This window comes from Dermochelys coriacea, chromosome 6, assembly GCF_009764565.3.
Source record: "Dermochelys coriacea isolate rDerCor1 chromosome 6, rDerCor1.pri.v4, whole genome shotgun sequence".
In the NCBI taxonomy this organism is placed as follows: Eukaryota; Metazoa; Chordata; order Testudines; family Dermochelyidae; genus Dermochelys; species Dermochelys coriacea.
In genome coordinates this window covers 68,772,490-68,788,942 of record NC_050073.1, presented here as the reverse complement: position 1 = coordinate 68,788,942, position 16,453 = coordinate 68,772,490, and the positions used below count along the sequence as shown (strand labels likewise).

The 16,453-nt window shown below is 37.4% G+C and overlaps 1 protein-coding gene across 5 annotated transcripts in view; it reads left to right on the top strand.

The window, feature by feature from the left end:
- The window catches only part of EIF2AK4 (eukaryotic translation initiation factor 2 alpha kinase 4), a 77,319-nt gene that overhangs the window by 46,059 nt on the left and 14,807 nt on the right, over window positions 1-16,453 (top strand). For all 5 annotated transcript variants that reach the window (XM_038405493.2, XM_038405499.2, XM_043517505.1 and 2 more), the window contains 9 exons: window positions 1,140-1,219; window positions 5,242-5,343; window positions 5,964-6,014; window positions 7,347-7,583; window positions 8,205-8,280; window positions 10,141-10,262; window positions 14,760-14,809; window positions 14,953-15,121; window positions 15,655-15,771. In XM_038405493.2, coding sequence (XP_038261421.1) covers window positions 1,140-1,219; window positions 5,242-5,343; window positions 5,964-6,014; window positions 7,347-7,583; window positions 8,205-8,280; window positions 10,141-10,262; window positions 14,760-14,809; window positions 14,953-15,121; window positions 15,655-15,771 — 1,004 coding nt within the window. The remainder of the gene's footprint in view (window positions 1-1,139; window positions 1,220-5,241; window positions 5,344-5,963; window positions 6,015-7,346; window positions 7,584-8,204; window positions 8,281-10,140; window positions 10,263-14,759; window positions 14,810-14,952; window positions 15,122-15,654; window positions 15,772-16,453) is intronic.

Here is a 16,453-nt window from a genome sequence, read left to right as displayed (position 1 = left end):
ATATTTGGGGTCGGGAAGGAATTTTCCTCCAGGGCAGATTGGAGAGGCCCTGGAGGTTTTTCGCCTTCCTCTGTAGCATGGGTGACTTGAGGGAGGCTTCTCTGCTCCTTGAAGTCTTTAAACCATGATTTGAGGACTTCAATAGCTCAGACGTAGGTGAGGTTTTTCGTAGGAGAGGGTGGGTGAGATTCTGTGGCCTGCGCTGGGCAGGAGGTCAGACTAGATGATCAGAATGGTCCCTTCTGACCTTAGTATCTATGAATCTAAGTCTGACACTTCAGGTAAGTGCAAAAAATATTGTTTATTCTAACTAGTGCCAAGAAAAATCATACATCCAACAGTCTTGCTTTCTGTACCCAAGTGGAGTGAAATCCGCCCCTCTCCTATGCAAAGCAAAAGGCCCCTTCTATATTCAGATATTTATTTTATTTTGAACCACAAAGTGCCCTCTGTGGGGGGGGGGAAGGTGTATATAAGTTTCCAAATCATCTGGCTTTGGGCAGGAATGTCTGCCTCTACTCCATGCTATGAACTGGAATAGCAGCTGCTGTCCTTCCATATCCTCTTTGCCAGGAGGTCATTGCCATTTGAGCTACATAAAAGTGAATTCACACTCTCTCTCATCCTAACTCTGTAGTGAAGGGTAGATCCCATCTCTGACCTGCATGGGTTGCAGAGATTCGTGTGGACACTCTGCCTGTACTTTCTCCCATTCTTCCCCACCCATGCAGGACTTTTGCAAGACTTCAGTGGTACAAACGTCCACAGAGTGTATGTATGTGTTTGGGGGGACTCTTAATACATTCTCATTTGATCTATCTTGCAAATATGTTGAGGATGAATATAATGGTAGTTTAATTTGGTTGTGACTCTAGTCTTAGTATTAACATACTGTGTCATAATGGAATCCTATAAAGACAGGGTGATTAGCAAACAAGAAGGAGACATGTCCAAGTTGTGCCTGTTTTGTTTATAAATATGTAGGATATTTCACTCTTCAACTTTCACAAAGACTGAATTCCTATTTAAAGAAGAGGTTTTTGTTTTGTTTTTTTTTAAAGCTGCATTTTCTTAACCATTAGATGCTGTAGTCCACTTGCAGGCTCTGTGAAAATAGTAACTCTTTTTTATCCATACAGATAATTTGACAGGTATGGTTGGCACTGCACTATATGTGAGCCCTGAGGTCCAAGGAAATACTAAATCTTCATATAATCAGGTAATATTAATAGGACTTAATACAAGGGCATTTTGAGAGAATAGCAGTAGAGGCTTCTATTTTGAGTTGCATAATATATGATCTTCACCTCTTGTAAATAAGATCTGACCATCCATAGACTGTCCAGTGATTTAATTGTAAAGGTTTAAAATGCCACAGGTCCTTACATATACAGTAATTATTAAAAATGGGCACAGTACCCATTTTTAATGTGATTATTTGGGTAACTTCATTATATTAATAAAATCAAGACACTAGTCAAAGTTAGGGACACTTCAATAACGTTAATCTCTTTAGAAGTAAGATTTGTTATCACTTGTTTGTTGACTACAGAAATATCAATTTTGTCTTGCTAAATTTGCTTGGTGCAACTTATTAAAGTTTGTCATTCAAAAATATTGCATTATTTCATATCTTTTCTGCAAAATTCACAGTTAACAGCATTTCAGTTAATTTCTGTTTTCACTCAAGTTACTGCAGAGAATCACAGAATTGTACGATTGGAAAGGCCCTTAAGGGGTCAGCTAATCCAGTCCCTTGCACTCATACCAGGACTAAGTATTATCTATATCATACCTGTCTAACCTACTCATAAAAATATCCAGTGATGGAGATTCCACAACCGTCCTGGGCAATTTATTCTAGTGCTTAACCACCCTGACAGTTAGCAAGTTTTTTCTAATGTCCAATCTAAACTGCCCTTGCTGCAATTTAAGCCAATTGCTTCTTGTTCTATCTTCAGAGGTTAAGGAGAATAATTTTTTATCTCCTCTTTGTAATACCCTTTTGTGTACTTAAAAACTGTTATCATGTCTTCTCACAGCCTTCTCTTCTCCAGACTAAACAAACTCGATTTTTTCACTCTTCCCTCATAAGTCATGTTTTTTAGACTTTTAATCATTTTTGTTGCTCTTCTCTGGAATTTCTCCAATTTGTCCACATCTCTCCTGAAATGTGGTGCCCAGAATTGGACACAATACTCCAATTAAGGCCTAATCAGAGTAGAGCGGAAGAAATACTTCTCATGTCTTGTTTTCAAAACTCCTGCTAATACATCCCAGAATGATGGCTGCTTTTTGCAACAATGTTACACTGTTGACTCATATTTAACTTGTGGTCCACTGTGATCCCCAGATCCCTTTCCACAGGACTCCTTAGTCAGTCATTTCCCATTTGTACGTGCTCCTAAGTGGAGTACTTTGCATTTGTTCTTATTGAATTTCATCCTATTTACTTCAGACCATTTCTCAAGTTTGTCCAGATCGTTTTGAATTTTAATCCTATCCTCCAAAGCACTTTCATGTCCCACTCCCAGCTTGGTATCATCCGCAGACTTTTTACGTGTCCTCTCTATGCCATTATCTAAAGCATTGATGAAGTTATTGAACAGAACCGGACACGGAACTGATCCCTGCAGGATCCCATTAGATGTGCCCTTCCAGCTTGACTGTGAACCACTGATTACTCTCTGGGAATGGTTTTCCAACTAGTTATGCAATCACCTTATAGTAGCTCCATCTAGGTTGCATTTCCCCAGTTTGTTTATGAGAAGGTCATGTGAGACAGTATCAAAAACCTTACTACGGTCAAGATATACCACATATACCACGTCCCCCTATTAACAAGGCTTGTTAACTTGTCAGAGAAGGATATTAGGATGGTTTGACATGATTTGTTCTTGACAAATCCACTCACTGTTACTTATCACCTTATTATCTTTTAAGTGTTCATTTAATTATTTGCTCCATTACCTTTCTGGGTACTGAAGTTAAGCTGACTGGTCTGTAATTCCCTGGGTTGTCCTTATTTCCCCTTTCATAGGTGAGCACTATATTTGTCCTTTTTCCAGTCCTCTGGATTCTCTCCGTTGCCTCTATTTTTGCCAAAACCATTTTCATCCACTAAATAAAATTTACTTTGGGGCTGAAAACTGAACCTCGCCAGCCACTGTGGGTATATCTATATAGCAGAAAAAAACCCACAGCAGTGAGTTTCAGAGCCTAGGTCAACTGACTCAGGCTCACACTATGAGGCTAAACACAGCAGTATAGATGTTCCCACTTGGGCTGGAGTCTGGGCTCCAAGACTCGGTGAGGCAGGAGAGTCTCAGAGCCCAGGCTTCAGCCTAAGCCTGAACAGCTAAACTGCTATTTTTAGTCCCACACATGAGCCCGATGAGCCCAAGTCAGTTGACCTGCCTGAGACTCGCTGCCACAGCGCTGTGGTGTTTTGTTTTTGTTTTTTGCTGTGTAGCTGATTCACCTATAGCAGTATTAGCATTCATCTTGTAACAATACACATTCTTAAACAGAAAAGATAATGCTGTATATTGTAACACCTCTCTCAAGTGTTAGGATGAAGCTTATATTTGGAGGGGTAGGGGGGATTCTCAGTGAGGTAAAATGGTCCCAACTTACTGATCTACTAGACTCCTAGTGTTGCATGATTTTTTTGGCGTGTGTTTTTTCTGCTAAACTAGAAAATTTAACTAAACGATGGACATTTGTGTGTCAGGTTACCTACACACAAACAGTTAAAACCCCATGATTTCAGTTTATAACTACAGATTTATGATTTTTCTGGACCTAATGCATCAGTATCCAATAATGATCAATTCCATTTGGTATTTGAAACTTGAAGGTGAAACTGCCCTCCTGCCGCATGCCAGGTTTGTGGCATTGCTGGCAGTGTGCACTGCATAGGCATTTTTAGAGACTGGTATTCGTTTACTTTTTTGCATTTCTCTCAGATTAGACAATAAACATAGATTGGCCAGTTTAACTTGTGTTTAACAATTTTACCATATGTTTGATTTGGTTTCACAAGCAGTAGCATGCACTGCTGTCACATTTGGGTTTAAAACACTGCAGGAGAATATTTGTTCAAAAATTGTGTTTATATTTCAATTAAAAAAACAATTCATGGAAACGTTTCTGTTTGTCTTAGGTTTTGTAAAAGCTTGACAAAATAGACTCATTGCCCAAAATTTAGCCAATTTTATCAACTGATGGATTTTCATTAAGGAAAATCCTCAAGAATTAGGAAAGAATATTTATCAATATTCCAAAAAAAAAAAAAAAAGATTTTGAGGAGCAGGTTAATTATGTACTGTGGTGAAAAATCATCTCTTAAAAGCAGCCCCAAAATACTTGCTGAAATCCTCTAACTTTTATAGGGCTACTTTCTAAGAGGTGCTGCAACTTTTGCTGGAATTAGTGAGAACTGCAGATGACTGGTCCCTCTTGAGATATAGTCTATAGTTTTAGTCATGCTAGTTAGAAAATGCTTTGTTACCAAAATAGGTTTCAGCGAAATATATCTTTCCCATAATTCCATTTTAGACTTGATATCTACATATGAAAAAATTTACCGGTCCAAAAATGGGTTTGCACTGTGTCCTTTGCCTATTTTAATCACTCACTTAGTAGGACTAAACTATGAGAATGTATGATGAGGCTAAAGAATAGGCAAACCGCTAGCTTGAGAAAGTGAAAAGTGAAAATATAATTGCTAATAGGATTGGGCAAAAATAGACTGCAGCAGTGTATTTGTACCCAAAGTGACATCAAAAGAGAACAAAAAAAGCAGACGTTTTCTTTTGAGGGAGGGAAACTAAATCCTTCTCAGAGCACAGAAGAGCCCTCTTGCAAAGGAAGACAAGATGCAGCTCCTTCTAGGGACTTACGATGGAGAACAAGTATCAAGAGTAGATAAATTCTTAGATAAACAAAGATCCTGTTTTCTTAAAGTGTGGTTTGAGAGAAGAAATATTTGGTGCTGTGTATAAGCAGAATATTTTCTAAATAGGAATGTTTTCAAAATAAAATGTACTTCCTACCCACCTCATGAGAGTGTGGTGAGGATAAAGTACATTAAAGATCGTGAAGCACTCATGTACTGTAGTAATGGAGGCCATATAAGTACTTAGAATAGAATGGAAAATGTGTTCATTTTTGTCTGCTGATAAGAAACACATCTCTTGCAGTTAGGTTTACTACTTACTTTATTTTTTTCTTCCCTAGAAAGTTGACCTTTTCAGTCTGGGTATAATATTCTTTGAGATGTCTTACCATCCCATGAGTACCGCATCAGAAAGGATCTTTGTTCTCAGCCAACTAAGAAAAGTATGTATAAATGTTGGGGAAGGTGGGAGGGGAGGGTCTCCATCAAATACTTCATTGAGTAATAGAGAAGGAAAATGTATTCAAAATATTAAGAATATGTTTTATGTTGCAACCAAATGTTTGAAGGGTTTTTTTTATAGTAAGCTAAAGGGAGGAAAATACGTAATTGTCACATGAAGAAAATTGGGGTTTTCTGTATAAACCACATTAACCCACTGTGGTATTTGTCCCCTTCTAGTGACAGGACTATGTATTTGGTTTGAGTAAACTGTTGCCTCTAGGTTAATGGAAGCACAAGAATCAGAGGCTTAAACTTTTAGGTGAAGAGGTCAATCAGTCCTTCCTCGTTCACACCCAGCAGCTTGTCACACAGAGGGTATGGGGCCATGGTTGTATCTTGTAAACTCTTATTCTGTGTGTTACAAAGCACCATACAAATGCTTATAAATAATAATAGAACACTGTCTTGGCAATCTTAACTATAACAGCTAACAAAATTTTTTTCCTTTGAGCAATAAAAATATGTAGATTTACTGTTTCTGATATATACATGTTTTAATAAGGCTAGCTTGCTAAAGTTTGCATCCTTATTCTAATTCAAATATATTTATCTTTTTTAGCCTACTATTGAATTTCCAAAAGACTTTGATGAAGTGAAACATGAAAAGCAGGTAATTTTATAGACATTTTAATTATTAGGTGTTCTCTGTTAAGAAATGTTAATGATTATTTTTTCACTTCATTTTAAATTAGTAATCTCTGCCAAGTCATCACATGACACTGGAACAAAGTAATAAAGAAAACTCAAAAGGCTAAAGCAATTAATATAACTGACACTGAAATATATTTAAAACACAAAGTTCCTGAGAGCAGTCATAATGGATTAACAAACTGCAGAGTTCATCGGCATACCTTTTAAACTCTGAAGGACTCTTTTGACTCTAGGCTCAGACACTGTACAGCAATTAATTTAACCCTTTGAAAACTTTGTTTCAAACATAATGGGATGTATTGTAGAAAAAAAGATTTGTAAGGTGAAATGATAGCTATAAGTTGTGTCCAGGGGCAGTGACCACCAGTGGCCCATTCTGGCAGCTGTGGACAGCTGAAGCTTAGTGGATTCAAACGCTATCTTAGGTTTTTTTTATAGCCTGTTTCTCTCAACCATGCCTTTACTCCATGAGCCAGGAGTGGGGTGCTGCAGAGATACCATACTCTCCTGTACATCATTTGGAGATTTTCTTTACATTAGGAGAGTCCCTGGGTAGCCCGTAACACCAGCTTTCTGGCTGCTTTGCCCTGCTGAACAGTGATATGGCTCTTCGTTAGAGCATTATAAGAATGGCCATACTGGGTCAGACCAAAGGTCCATCTAGCCCAGTATCCTGTCTTCTGACAGTGGCCAATGCCAGGTGCTTCAGAGGGAATGAATAGAACAGGTGATCATCAAGTGATCGCCTATTCCCAGCTTCAAGCAAACATAGGATAGGGACATCATCCCTATTTATTTTGACCCAGCACTTTACTAAAAGAATCCCAATACTTGAAGTTATACCAAATAGCCAGCAAATGAAATCTTCATTAGTCAGTAAGATTCCTGCTTTTATATCTGTATTTTATAAATCCTTACTGCATGTTTTTTACCTGTATATCTTCTATAAATTAATAGCATTTAGTATCTTACTTTACATTGTATTGAGTTTTTACATCATTTTGTGTCTGTTATGAAATCATTACATAGCATCCCAAGAGTCTTGCCTGGGGGAGGATACATTTTTAGGGATAATCGAATACTTACTCTGTTGATATCCCAGTTAAAGATATTCAGAACTAGTGAGGAAAGAATAGTTTTTCTCACAAGATACAAATAGTATCTAAACTTTTCAATACATGAGTATCTTACTGACATGATGATGTAACTGATAATGCTTACTGAGATATTCTTACCATGAGATATTTCTAACAGAAGTTAAATTCGTAATATATTTTGGTTTAATTTGTAGAGATCGGTTATTACTTGGTTGTTGAGCCACGATCCTGCAGCACGACCAACTGCTGTGGAGCTGTTAAAAAGTGAACGCCTCCCACCACCCCAGATGGAGGAATCGGAACTTCATGAAGTGCTTCATCATACCTTAGCAAATGTAGATGGGAAAGCTTACCGGACTATGATGGGCCAGATATTTTCACAACGTATCTCTCCAGCAATGGATTACACCTATGACAGCGACATGCTGAAAGTTAGTTTTAAATTGATTTTTAATAACTCCAACCAAGAAAATGTAGATGTGACTCAGCTCAAAACCCGTGCTTCATAATGTTTTACCTCAGTGCTTAGCATCCCTTTATAAACTGATAATTTAATACCATTGATGTGATGTCTTCAATCTAATTCAAATCCTGTTCCCCGTTTGAGTTTCACATACTTAGTGAAGAATTAAACTAAATTTGGCTATAGCAACAAATGGCCACAAACCTGTGTGCATATGATTTGCTTCTTACTCTTAGTTATTGTAATAGTCATGATACTCACATCTAAGTGTCAGTAAAATATTTTTGTTTTGGGGCAACAGCCATTTCTACCCTGTCAGACAATCACTTTTAATGGCTGCAGTCAAGATTCTCTTCTTATTCTAAAACACTTAAAAATGATTGTTCTAAATGTGTTTTGTTTCCTTCTTTTTGTTGCACTTTTTAACTATTAACATTCCTATTGTACACTGATTATGTGTGAAAAGAATAAGGACGTTATGTTGTATACATTGCTCATTGTGGTTTGCTGTGGTCATTTGATATGTTGATGTCTTCTGTATCTAAATATACTTAAGTGCTCCTTATTTTGGGGTGGTGGTTGTTTTCAGGGTAGTTTTTCCATTCGAGCAGCGAAGATACAGCAGCATGTATGTGAGACTGTCAGCCGGATCTTTAGAAGACATGGTAGGTTTATGTTCAGATGTTATTGTTCCTTTTGTATTTTCCTTACTCAGAAAATGGTATTGAATGGATCTGAAAGATGGTGAAACGTTTTCACTATTAAAAAACTAATCCCAAGTGTTCATGGGATGATAGATGCGTATTTAGAACATTGACCTTCATTTTGGCTTCCAAAAGAGAAACTGGTTTGAAATCTCAATTATTAATTTACCATAAATGAAATATGATGAAGATTTCAAATCTTAGTCCATGTAAATCTTTTGTCTTTGAATTTAAACTAAATGATTTTGTTATAATGACCAATAATTCAGAGCTTATTCTGGGTAGGGAATGCTATATGAATATTATTTTAAGTTAACATGTAGATCATAGTAAGACAGTGATAGATAAAACTTGCTAAGGCTAGTTCAAAGAAATGGGAGGGAGGGGTCCATTCGAATTTTGGAAAATTTTGAAACCTTTTCAGTCACATTATAACAATCACTTGTTGAATTTTCCATTAAATTATTTACAGAAAACAAAAACAAAAATTTTTTAAACATTTGAAATGGGGAAAAAATTGATCAGCTCTTATCATATGGCTAAACTAACCAATCAGTGGCAACCAGAAAATGAGAACCAGAAACCAAAACACATTAAGCCAAACAACAAAATGGCTACAATTTTTTTTAATTTAAAGCATGTCATACTTTTGAAAATTTTCTTAAACTGACTATTTAGGAGAAATCTAAAGGTTTTCACAGGTTGCTGTAGCTGAATCAACATGTACAGATTTTCATGGGTACATACTTCTTTGCTCAAAAGTTTTTTAGAGCTGAAACAAATATTTTCAGGATGGAGGGAAGGAGGTTTTGATGTATTTATATTGTTATAAGGTTTATAGGCTATAGGTCTGATTAGAGACAGGTAATGTATCTGAAATGTGCCACAGACTCTGTAACAAAGGTACTGCGAGGTTCCAAGTTTCTCTGACTTCCAGATCAACTTTGCTCATTTACAGTTGAAAAGATTTTCTAACTTCTAGCCCTGCAGACTTAAACCAGGGATCTTAAGGTCAAGCTGGGTTTGTTCTTACTCGCGTATTATAGCAAGTAATAAAAATTCTTCATTGGAACTTGACAATAATGTTGATTATATGTGAGTCAGAAAATAATCCAACTGGATGTCCTGTATTTGTATGGACATCCAGTAGTAAAAAGATAATATAAATTACTCTAGTCATTAAAGGCAACAGCTGTGACTTCAAAAACACACAATGAAAAAAGTGGTATTTTACAAAGTTGTTTTTTCTGATGATAACCCATTTTTAAAGATGGCTTTAAAAAAAGAAACAAAGGTGTTAACAGCATTAGCCCAGCAACTGAACCGCAAACTTTTGTGCTGCCATGTGGGCCACTCTGTGAGATTCCTAGACTTTGCCTTTCAGTACTTTGGAAGAAGGATCCTCAGCTCACCTTCCTTAGCAGCAACCATACCTGACAAATATAATAGTATTGACAAGCTTAATGAGATTCTTACTTGTCCTTTTGTAAGCCTTTGTGGAAGCTGGAGGTTGAAGTGGGAAGTAAAACTAATGATTTCAGAATTCTGTCTAGGGTATGAAGTTAGTCTGTAGGATTCTGTAATTATCCTCACACACCTCTTCTCCCTCTCCAAGAAAAAAAATAAAAAAGGCAACACTTAGGTCTATCAGTTTATTCATAGACCCCAAAATTAATCTATTTCAAAAGGTAACAGATTTTAAACAAATATTACGTTTTAGATTCTTATACACTTGGGAGTTTTGATTTTTTTTTTCTTTTTAATGGCTTCTGAAGAGAAGTGTAACCTCTGTTTGAATTGTGTTTTACCAATTTTGCATAGGAGCTATCAAGCTGCATACCCCACTGCTAATGCCTAGAAATAGGAAACTGTATGACCATAACGAAGCTTCATATTTCATGGATCACAGTGGGATGCTGTTGATGCTTCCTTATGATCTCAGGGTAAGTGGTATACCCTTTATACTTTAAGCTAGTAGGTTTGGGGAATGTTTTAGTTTATATGGTTCTTTCATTCACTAATCATATTTTAGGCACAGTCTTCTACTTCTTTCTCCCAACACTCAGGCATCTGATTGTATAGTGTCTATCTCTTTTTTTCCTTGACTGCCAATCTTTCTCCTCTACCCTGAGTTGATGACATTTGCAGAAATGATAGAGGATAGAAAAAAATGGCCACTTGAAAAAAGTAACCTTTGCAAGTGTGCCTTACTTTTTTGCATCATAATTAATTTCATCCACAACTCCAGGGAGTGTGTCCAGTCAGAACTGTGCCTGCATTTGTCTCCAAGTGTCAGCATCACACCAGTCACAAAAATGAACTACGAAGAGTGGAAGTACACTGAATATTGAAAAACATTGCTACTTTTTCCATACTTTAACACTTCTTTAAAAAAACAAATTTAAGAAAAAATGTTACACTACAAATATAGTGGATGACAGTGTTGTAGATTTTTTTTTTTCCACTTATGCACATGTGAGGGAAAAGACTTTGTAACTCACTTTTTAACGGTCCCTTCCTTCACACTTGTGACCCAGTGAGAATAACAGCATCCCACTTCCTTTCCTCTTCAGAAATCTGCCTATGCTATGTGTCAAGTATCAGGGGGTAGTCGTGTTAGTCTTTAAGATGCCACTGGACTCCTTGTTATTTTTACACTGTGTGTAACTGCCATTGCCCTAATGTGGCTACTGCCTTTGTTACCTATTTGTTAATTTTACCTTCCTATATACTCTCAGCTACTCTCAATAGTCATTGTCCTGGCCACAGCAGGAGAAAGACAGGAGGCAGTGGATCATAGGAACTAGGGGCACTATTGCACACCCTGGCTTGAAGTGGTTTCCATCATATACAGGGTTTACAGTCGGCTACCGCCTGATACCACCTTCTCAGCCTGGTCCCAGCCCATTTCTGGGAACCTGCTACCCTCCCCTCCTGTGAGTGTGAAAGGGGGCTGGAAAAGAGAGGGGTTGTCTCCCTGCTGTATCGGACATTAAGAATCCCAGCCTTCCGTCCCCATCCCTTAAGGGGATGCCTTCTCCTAAATCCCCCTCCAAAGCCAGTTTATCATAGAACTCTGTCCCTGCTGTAACAAGTACCTGCAGTGGACACCTGCCACGAAGAGGCACCAACATTTAGCTTGGATGCCTCCCCACATTCCAACTGCTGCAAGAGGGGACTTCTCCAGAACTACCCAGGATATACATACCCCCACCTCTGAGCAGTGTCGCCCACCTGATCCAACCACTTCCTTCTCCTCCCTGCTCTGTCCAGATAAATTTTCCCTTCCTTCCCACCCCTGCAACCCAGTTGCAGAGTGTGTTGCTGAAAAGAGCAACAACCCCTTTTTCCTTCTGGTCAGCTGGAAAAAGACCCACTGCATACAGTTGCAGGAAGCACATTCTGTGGTACTGCTTCAGAGAAAGACTGCAGTATGTACTGATGAACTGCTATGCCAACCAAGTTATCTTTACCTTTCTCTGCCTCCAGTGAGATCACAGATTGTTTTCTTCAGCCACAGCTCCAGAGATATCAGATACCCAGTTCAGTTTGACTTAAACAAAAGGTTTTGTTGGTAGTTTTACAGAAACTGATATGAAAGGAAGCTGCACTAAACCTAAAGTGACAGCATATTACAAGATGATCTTGCCTGTAGCTTGTGAGATATTATGGATAAACCTCTCTCCTTGCCTGGGAAGGTTGCAGCAGAAAAGACAAGATTGTCTGTGTGCAGTCCCAAATTTCCAGTTACAAGCCCTCTTTCTCTCATGCGATAATGTCTTAACTTTACTCAAGAATGGTCAGCTTCTTGTTGAGTCTATTTGAATAGTTTATCACCTGGAAGTATTCACTTTTCACCAAGTCTTGCATACCATGCCTATTAGCCTTTGTGTATCGTGGCTGCATGACAGTTCCAAGAATTCATGTGCATTATTTTTCTCACCATAATATCTACTATGTAACATCCAGGCTGCTAATCATCTTAGATCAACAAAACATGCACTGTTTGACTACAGCTGGTCTTTTACTTCATCTACGGCACTCTGCTATCTTTGACTCTTCTATAGTTATTAATAAGGCTATGATTATGTCACAGAAGTTACAGAATCCATGATTTCCAGAGACCTCCGTGGCATTTTCTGCTTCAGCCCCTGGGCCACAGGGCTGGACCTGTCAGCCAGGGGCCATAGAGCTCTCAGCTTCAGGGGCTGCAGCAGCTGCCAGCCCTGGAGCACGAAGCTGCAGCGGGGCACTGCAGCTCCCAGCCACTGCGGGGAGCTCCCAGCCACTGCGGGGAGCTCCCAGCCACTGCGGGGAGCTCCCAGCAGCTGCAAGGGGGGCCCCCAGAGCTCCCAGCCACCACCGGGGGACCCTGCAGTTCTGAGCTGCTGCAGGTGGCAGGGGCCCCCAGAGCTCCCAGCCACAGGGGGCAGCCCCAAAATTCAGAGCTGTGGCTGGGGCCCCACAGCTCCTAGCCCCATGAGTGGTCCCTGCAGCTCCCAGCTGCCAGTCCTGGAGCTCTGGCCTCCACAGGCAGCGGGGCCCCTGCAGCTCCCAGCCACCCTGAGCGGCAGCAGCAATGGGTGCTGGACTCCCCACTCACCATTTTGTCACAGTTATTTTTAGTAAAAGTCACAGACAGGTCATGGGTTTCCTTGAATTTTTGTTTATTGCCTGTGACCTGTCCGTGACTTTTACTAAAAATAACTGTGACAAAATCTTAGCCTTAGTTATTAACCAGATTTGCAGCTTGTCAGTTACATATTTAAGTACCTTGTACCCAATTTCCAGTTTATATTTTTATTAGGGCTGTCAAGCGATTAAAAAAATTTATCGCGATTAATCGCACTGTTAAACAATAATAGATTACCATTAATTTAATTTTTTGATGTTTCTACATTTTCAAATATATGGATTTCAATTACAATACAGAATATAAAGTGTACAGTGCTCACTTTATATTTATTTTTGATTACAAATATTTGCACTGTAAAAAACAAAAGAAATAGTATTTTTCAATTCACCACATACAAGTACTGTAGTGCAATCTCTTTATAGTTGAAAGTTGAACTTACAAATGTAGAATTATGTACAAAAAATAACTGCATTCAAAATGCAGGTAAAACAGAACAGGAGACCTACAATTCTCCCCCAAGAAGTTGAATCACAAATGTAATTAACACTTTTTTTTTTTTTTTTTTAATGAGCATCATCAGCATGGAAGCATGTCTTCTGGAATGATGGCTGAAGCATGAAGGGCATACGAATGTTTAGCATATCTGGCATGTAAATACCTTGCAGTGCTGGCTACAAAAGTGCCATGTGAACACCCGTTCTCAGTTTCAGGTGACATTGTAAATAAGAAGCAGGCAGCAGTATCTCCTGTAAATGTAAACATGCTTGTTTGTCTTAGCGATTCGCTGAACAAGAAGTAGGACTGCGTGGACTTGTAGGCCCTAAAGTTTTATATAGTTTTGTTTTTGAGTGCAGTTATGTTAAAAAAAAAATAAAAAAAAAATAAAAAATCTACATTTGTAACTTATACTTTCATGATAGAGATTGCACTACACAGTACTTGTATGAGGTGAATTGAAAAATACTATTTCTTTTATTATTTTACAGTGCAAATATTTGTAATCAAAAATAATATAAAGTGAACACTGTACACTTCATATTCTGTTGTAATATGAATCAATATATTTGAAAATGTAGAAAAACATCAAAAATATTTAATAAATTTAAATTGGTATTCTGTTGAACAGAGCAATTAATCGTGATTAATTTTTTATTTGCGATTAATTTTTTTGAGTTAATCACGTGAGTTAACTGTGATTAATCAACAGTCCTAATTTTTAAAAGTATAAAGGCTAAAGACTTTTTCAGTGTCATCCTTCAATAGTGCTAGTTATAATGTCTAATTCTGCCTCTGTTATCCCTGTTTTAGACCAGTGTGATACCATTGGTGTAATAAAAGGAAGAATTAGACTAAATGCTATCCATACTCTAAGGGCCTCCACAGTTTTGATCTCTTTGTTGGAATGAGTGGTTTCCTAAAATGTGTTGGTTACAGAAACATTGACTGAATATGGCAGCTGATAATCTTCTGTGTTCCTGGAAATAGGGTTTTATTAACAGCACGCAAACAATCTGGGTTAGTACACCAAGATGCTTTACTCGCTTTTGCAATACATACCTCCTGTATCAGCATAACTGAGAAACTCAGTTCTCCCCCACAAAAAGAGTGAACACCGTTTTCCTGAAAGATACACCAAAGATGCTTAGTACCATTTAACTGTGACACATACACATTTTCTGAGACATTATTACAGATGGGAGAATAAATATGTAACTGTGTGATGTATATTTAAGCATTAGCCTAGGAGCATACATCAGAATGAAGTTATGCATATTTGTCTCAACCACCTTTTTTTTGTTTTCAGATTCCTTTTGCAAGATTTGTAGCTAGAAATAATATATCAAACTTGAAAAGGTAAGAAAATGGCTGGGAGGAATTATGCCTCATCCAAATAGGACTAATATTCACCTGTTGCACATGCAACTTTCTACACAATGACTGAATAAATGACAGCAGTGAATGTATTATATTGATTCCTTCTTTGGTGTTTTTTGTAGATATTGTATAGAGCGTGTATACAGACCTCGGAAGTTAGACCGCTGTCACCCCAAAGAACTCCTAGAATGTGCATTTGACATCATCGCTTCCAGTGGAAACAGCTTTTTACCTATTGCAGAAACAATCTACACTATATCTGAAATCATCCAAGAATTTCCAGTACTACAGGTTGTTCCCTCATCTTACCTGCTTGACGAATAGACATTTTTCATTGTCTTTTTATTTTTTAACCATAAAAAGCTGTTTCATTAGAGAGGATTTCATTAGGATTGTAAATAGGGAAATATGTAGGCAACAATGACCAGAAAAAGATCTTCTCACCTTGCAACACACTAAATATTTCCAAGTTTTGACTTTTGATAAAACTTGCAAACTCGGTCAGTATAATATAAACTGTAAATGAAAAAAGTTTTTTCAAGTACACTTTTCAATGAACAGTCTGTTTGCAATGTATATGCTATTGAACATTGTTACAGCACTGTTTGAAATAATAATAACCTTCTTTTAGGTGAGTGAGAGTTTATCTCTTAATCCTGACATTAAAAATATCACAAAATGTCACAAATCCTGCCAGTTTTGTAGTACACAGACGGGAGTTAAGGTGATGGGGAGATTCAAAGTTAGTCATAAGAAACAGAAAAGAAAAGCTATTTTACGTATTGGAATGCCAATAAAACGTATGATATTTTTTCCTCTGTTAGGAAAGAAACTATAGTATTTACTTGAACCACACTGCCTTACTGAAAGCTATCCTCTTGCACTGTGGAATACCAGAAGATAAACTCAATCAAGTCTACATCATTCTGTATGATGCAATGGTAAGATATTAATGACTCATGCAGAGATCAGTTTAATAACTGTAAAGTGCCACATTAATTACAGATCCATCTTTAACTATGAGTAATAATACTTTGGTAATTTACCAGAGAGTATTTAAACCATATATTAAAAGTGGTAGATTATTCCAGATTATCAGTTTGTATTAAAGCTTTTTCTGCTATCTCCTTATAGGAGAACTGTTATCTTAAAACACAGATTACTGGGGGGAGGGAATTCTTTACCTATATGACTAAAAACATCCTAGATTGTTAAAACTGAAAACATTGTATTCAGATATATTTTTATTGTTTTATATTTTGCTTTTACTTCATACACTTTGATCAGAAAAAATGGACTAGTCAGTTTCATTTGTGAACACTGCAGAAGAATGTTTAAATCCCAACAAAACTTCCATAGGTTTTTTTTTAACTTCATGTAATATTTCCGTTTAGCATTAGGTTTGTATTTTTTTCAAGCAAAAGCTATGTTTTAAATAGACTTTTTACCTGTAAAATGACCAAACCAGATATGGAATCACTGAGAGACAAGTAAACATTTTACCATTGTTTACAGTGATATTTCAGAGAGCAATTGATTGAAGATGAGTACATCAAAGGGGAAAAAAAGTAACCAAGGAACTGCATTATTAATTCTCATCTCAAACAATTAGTAAACTTTTTT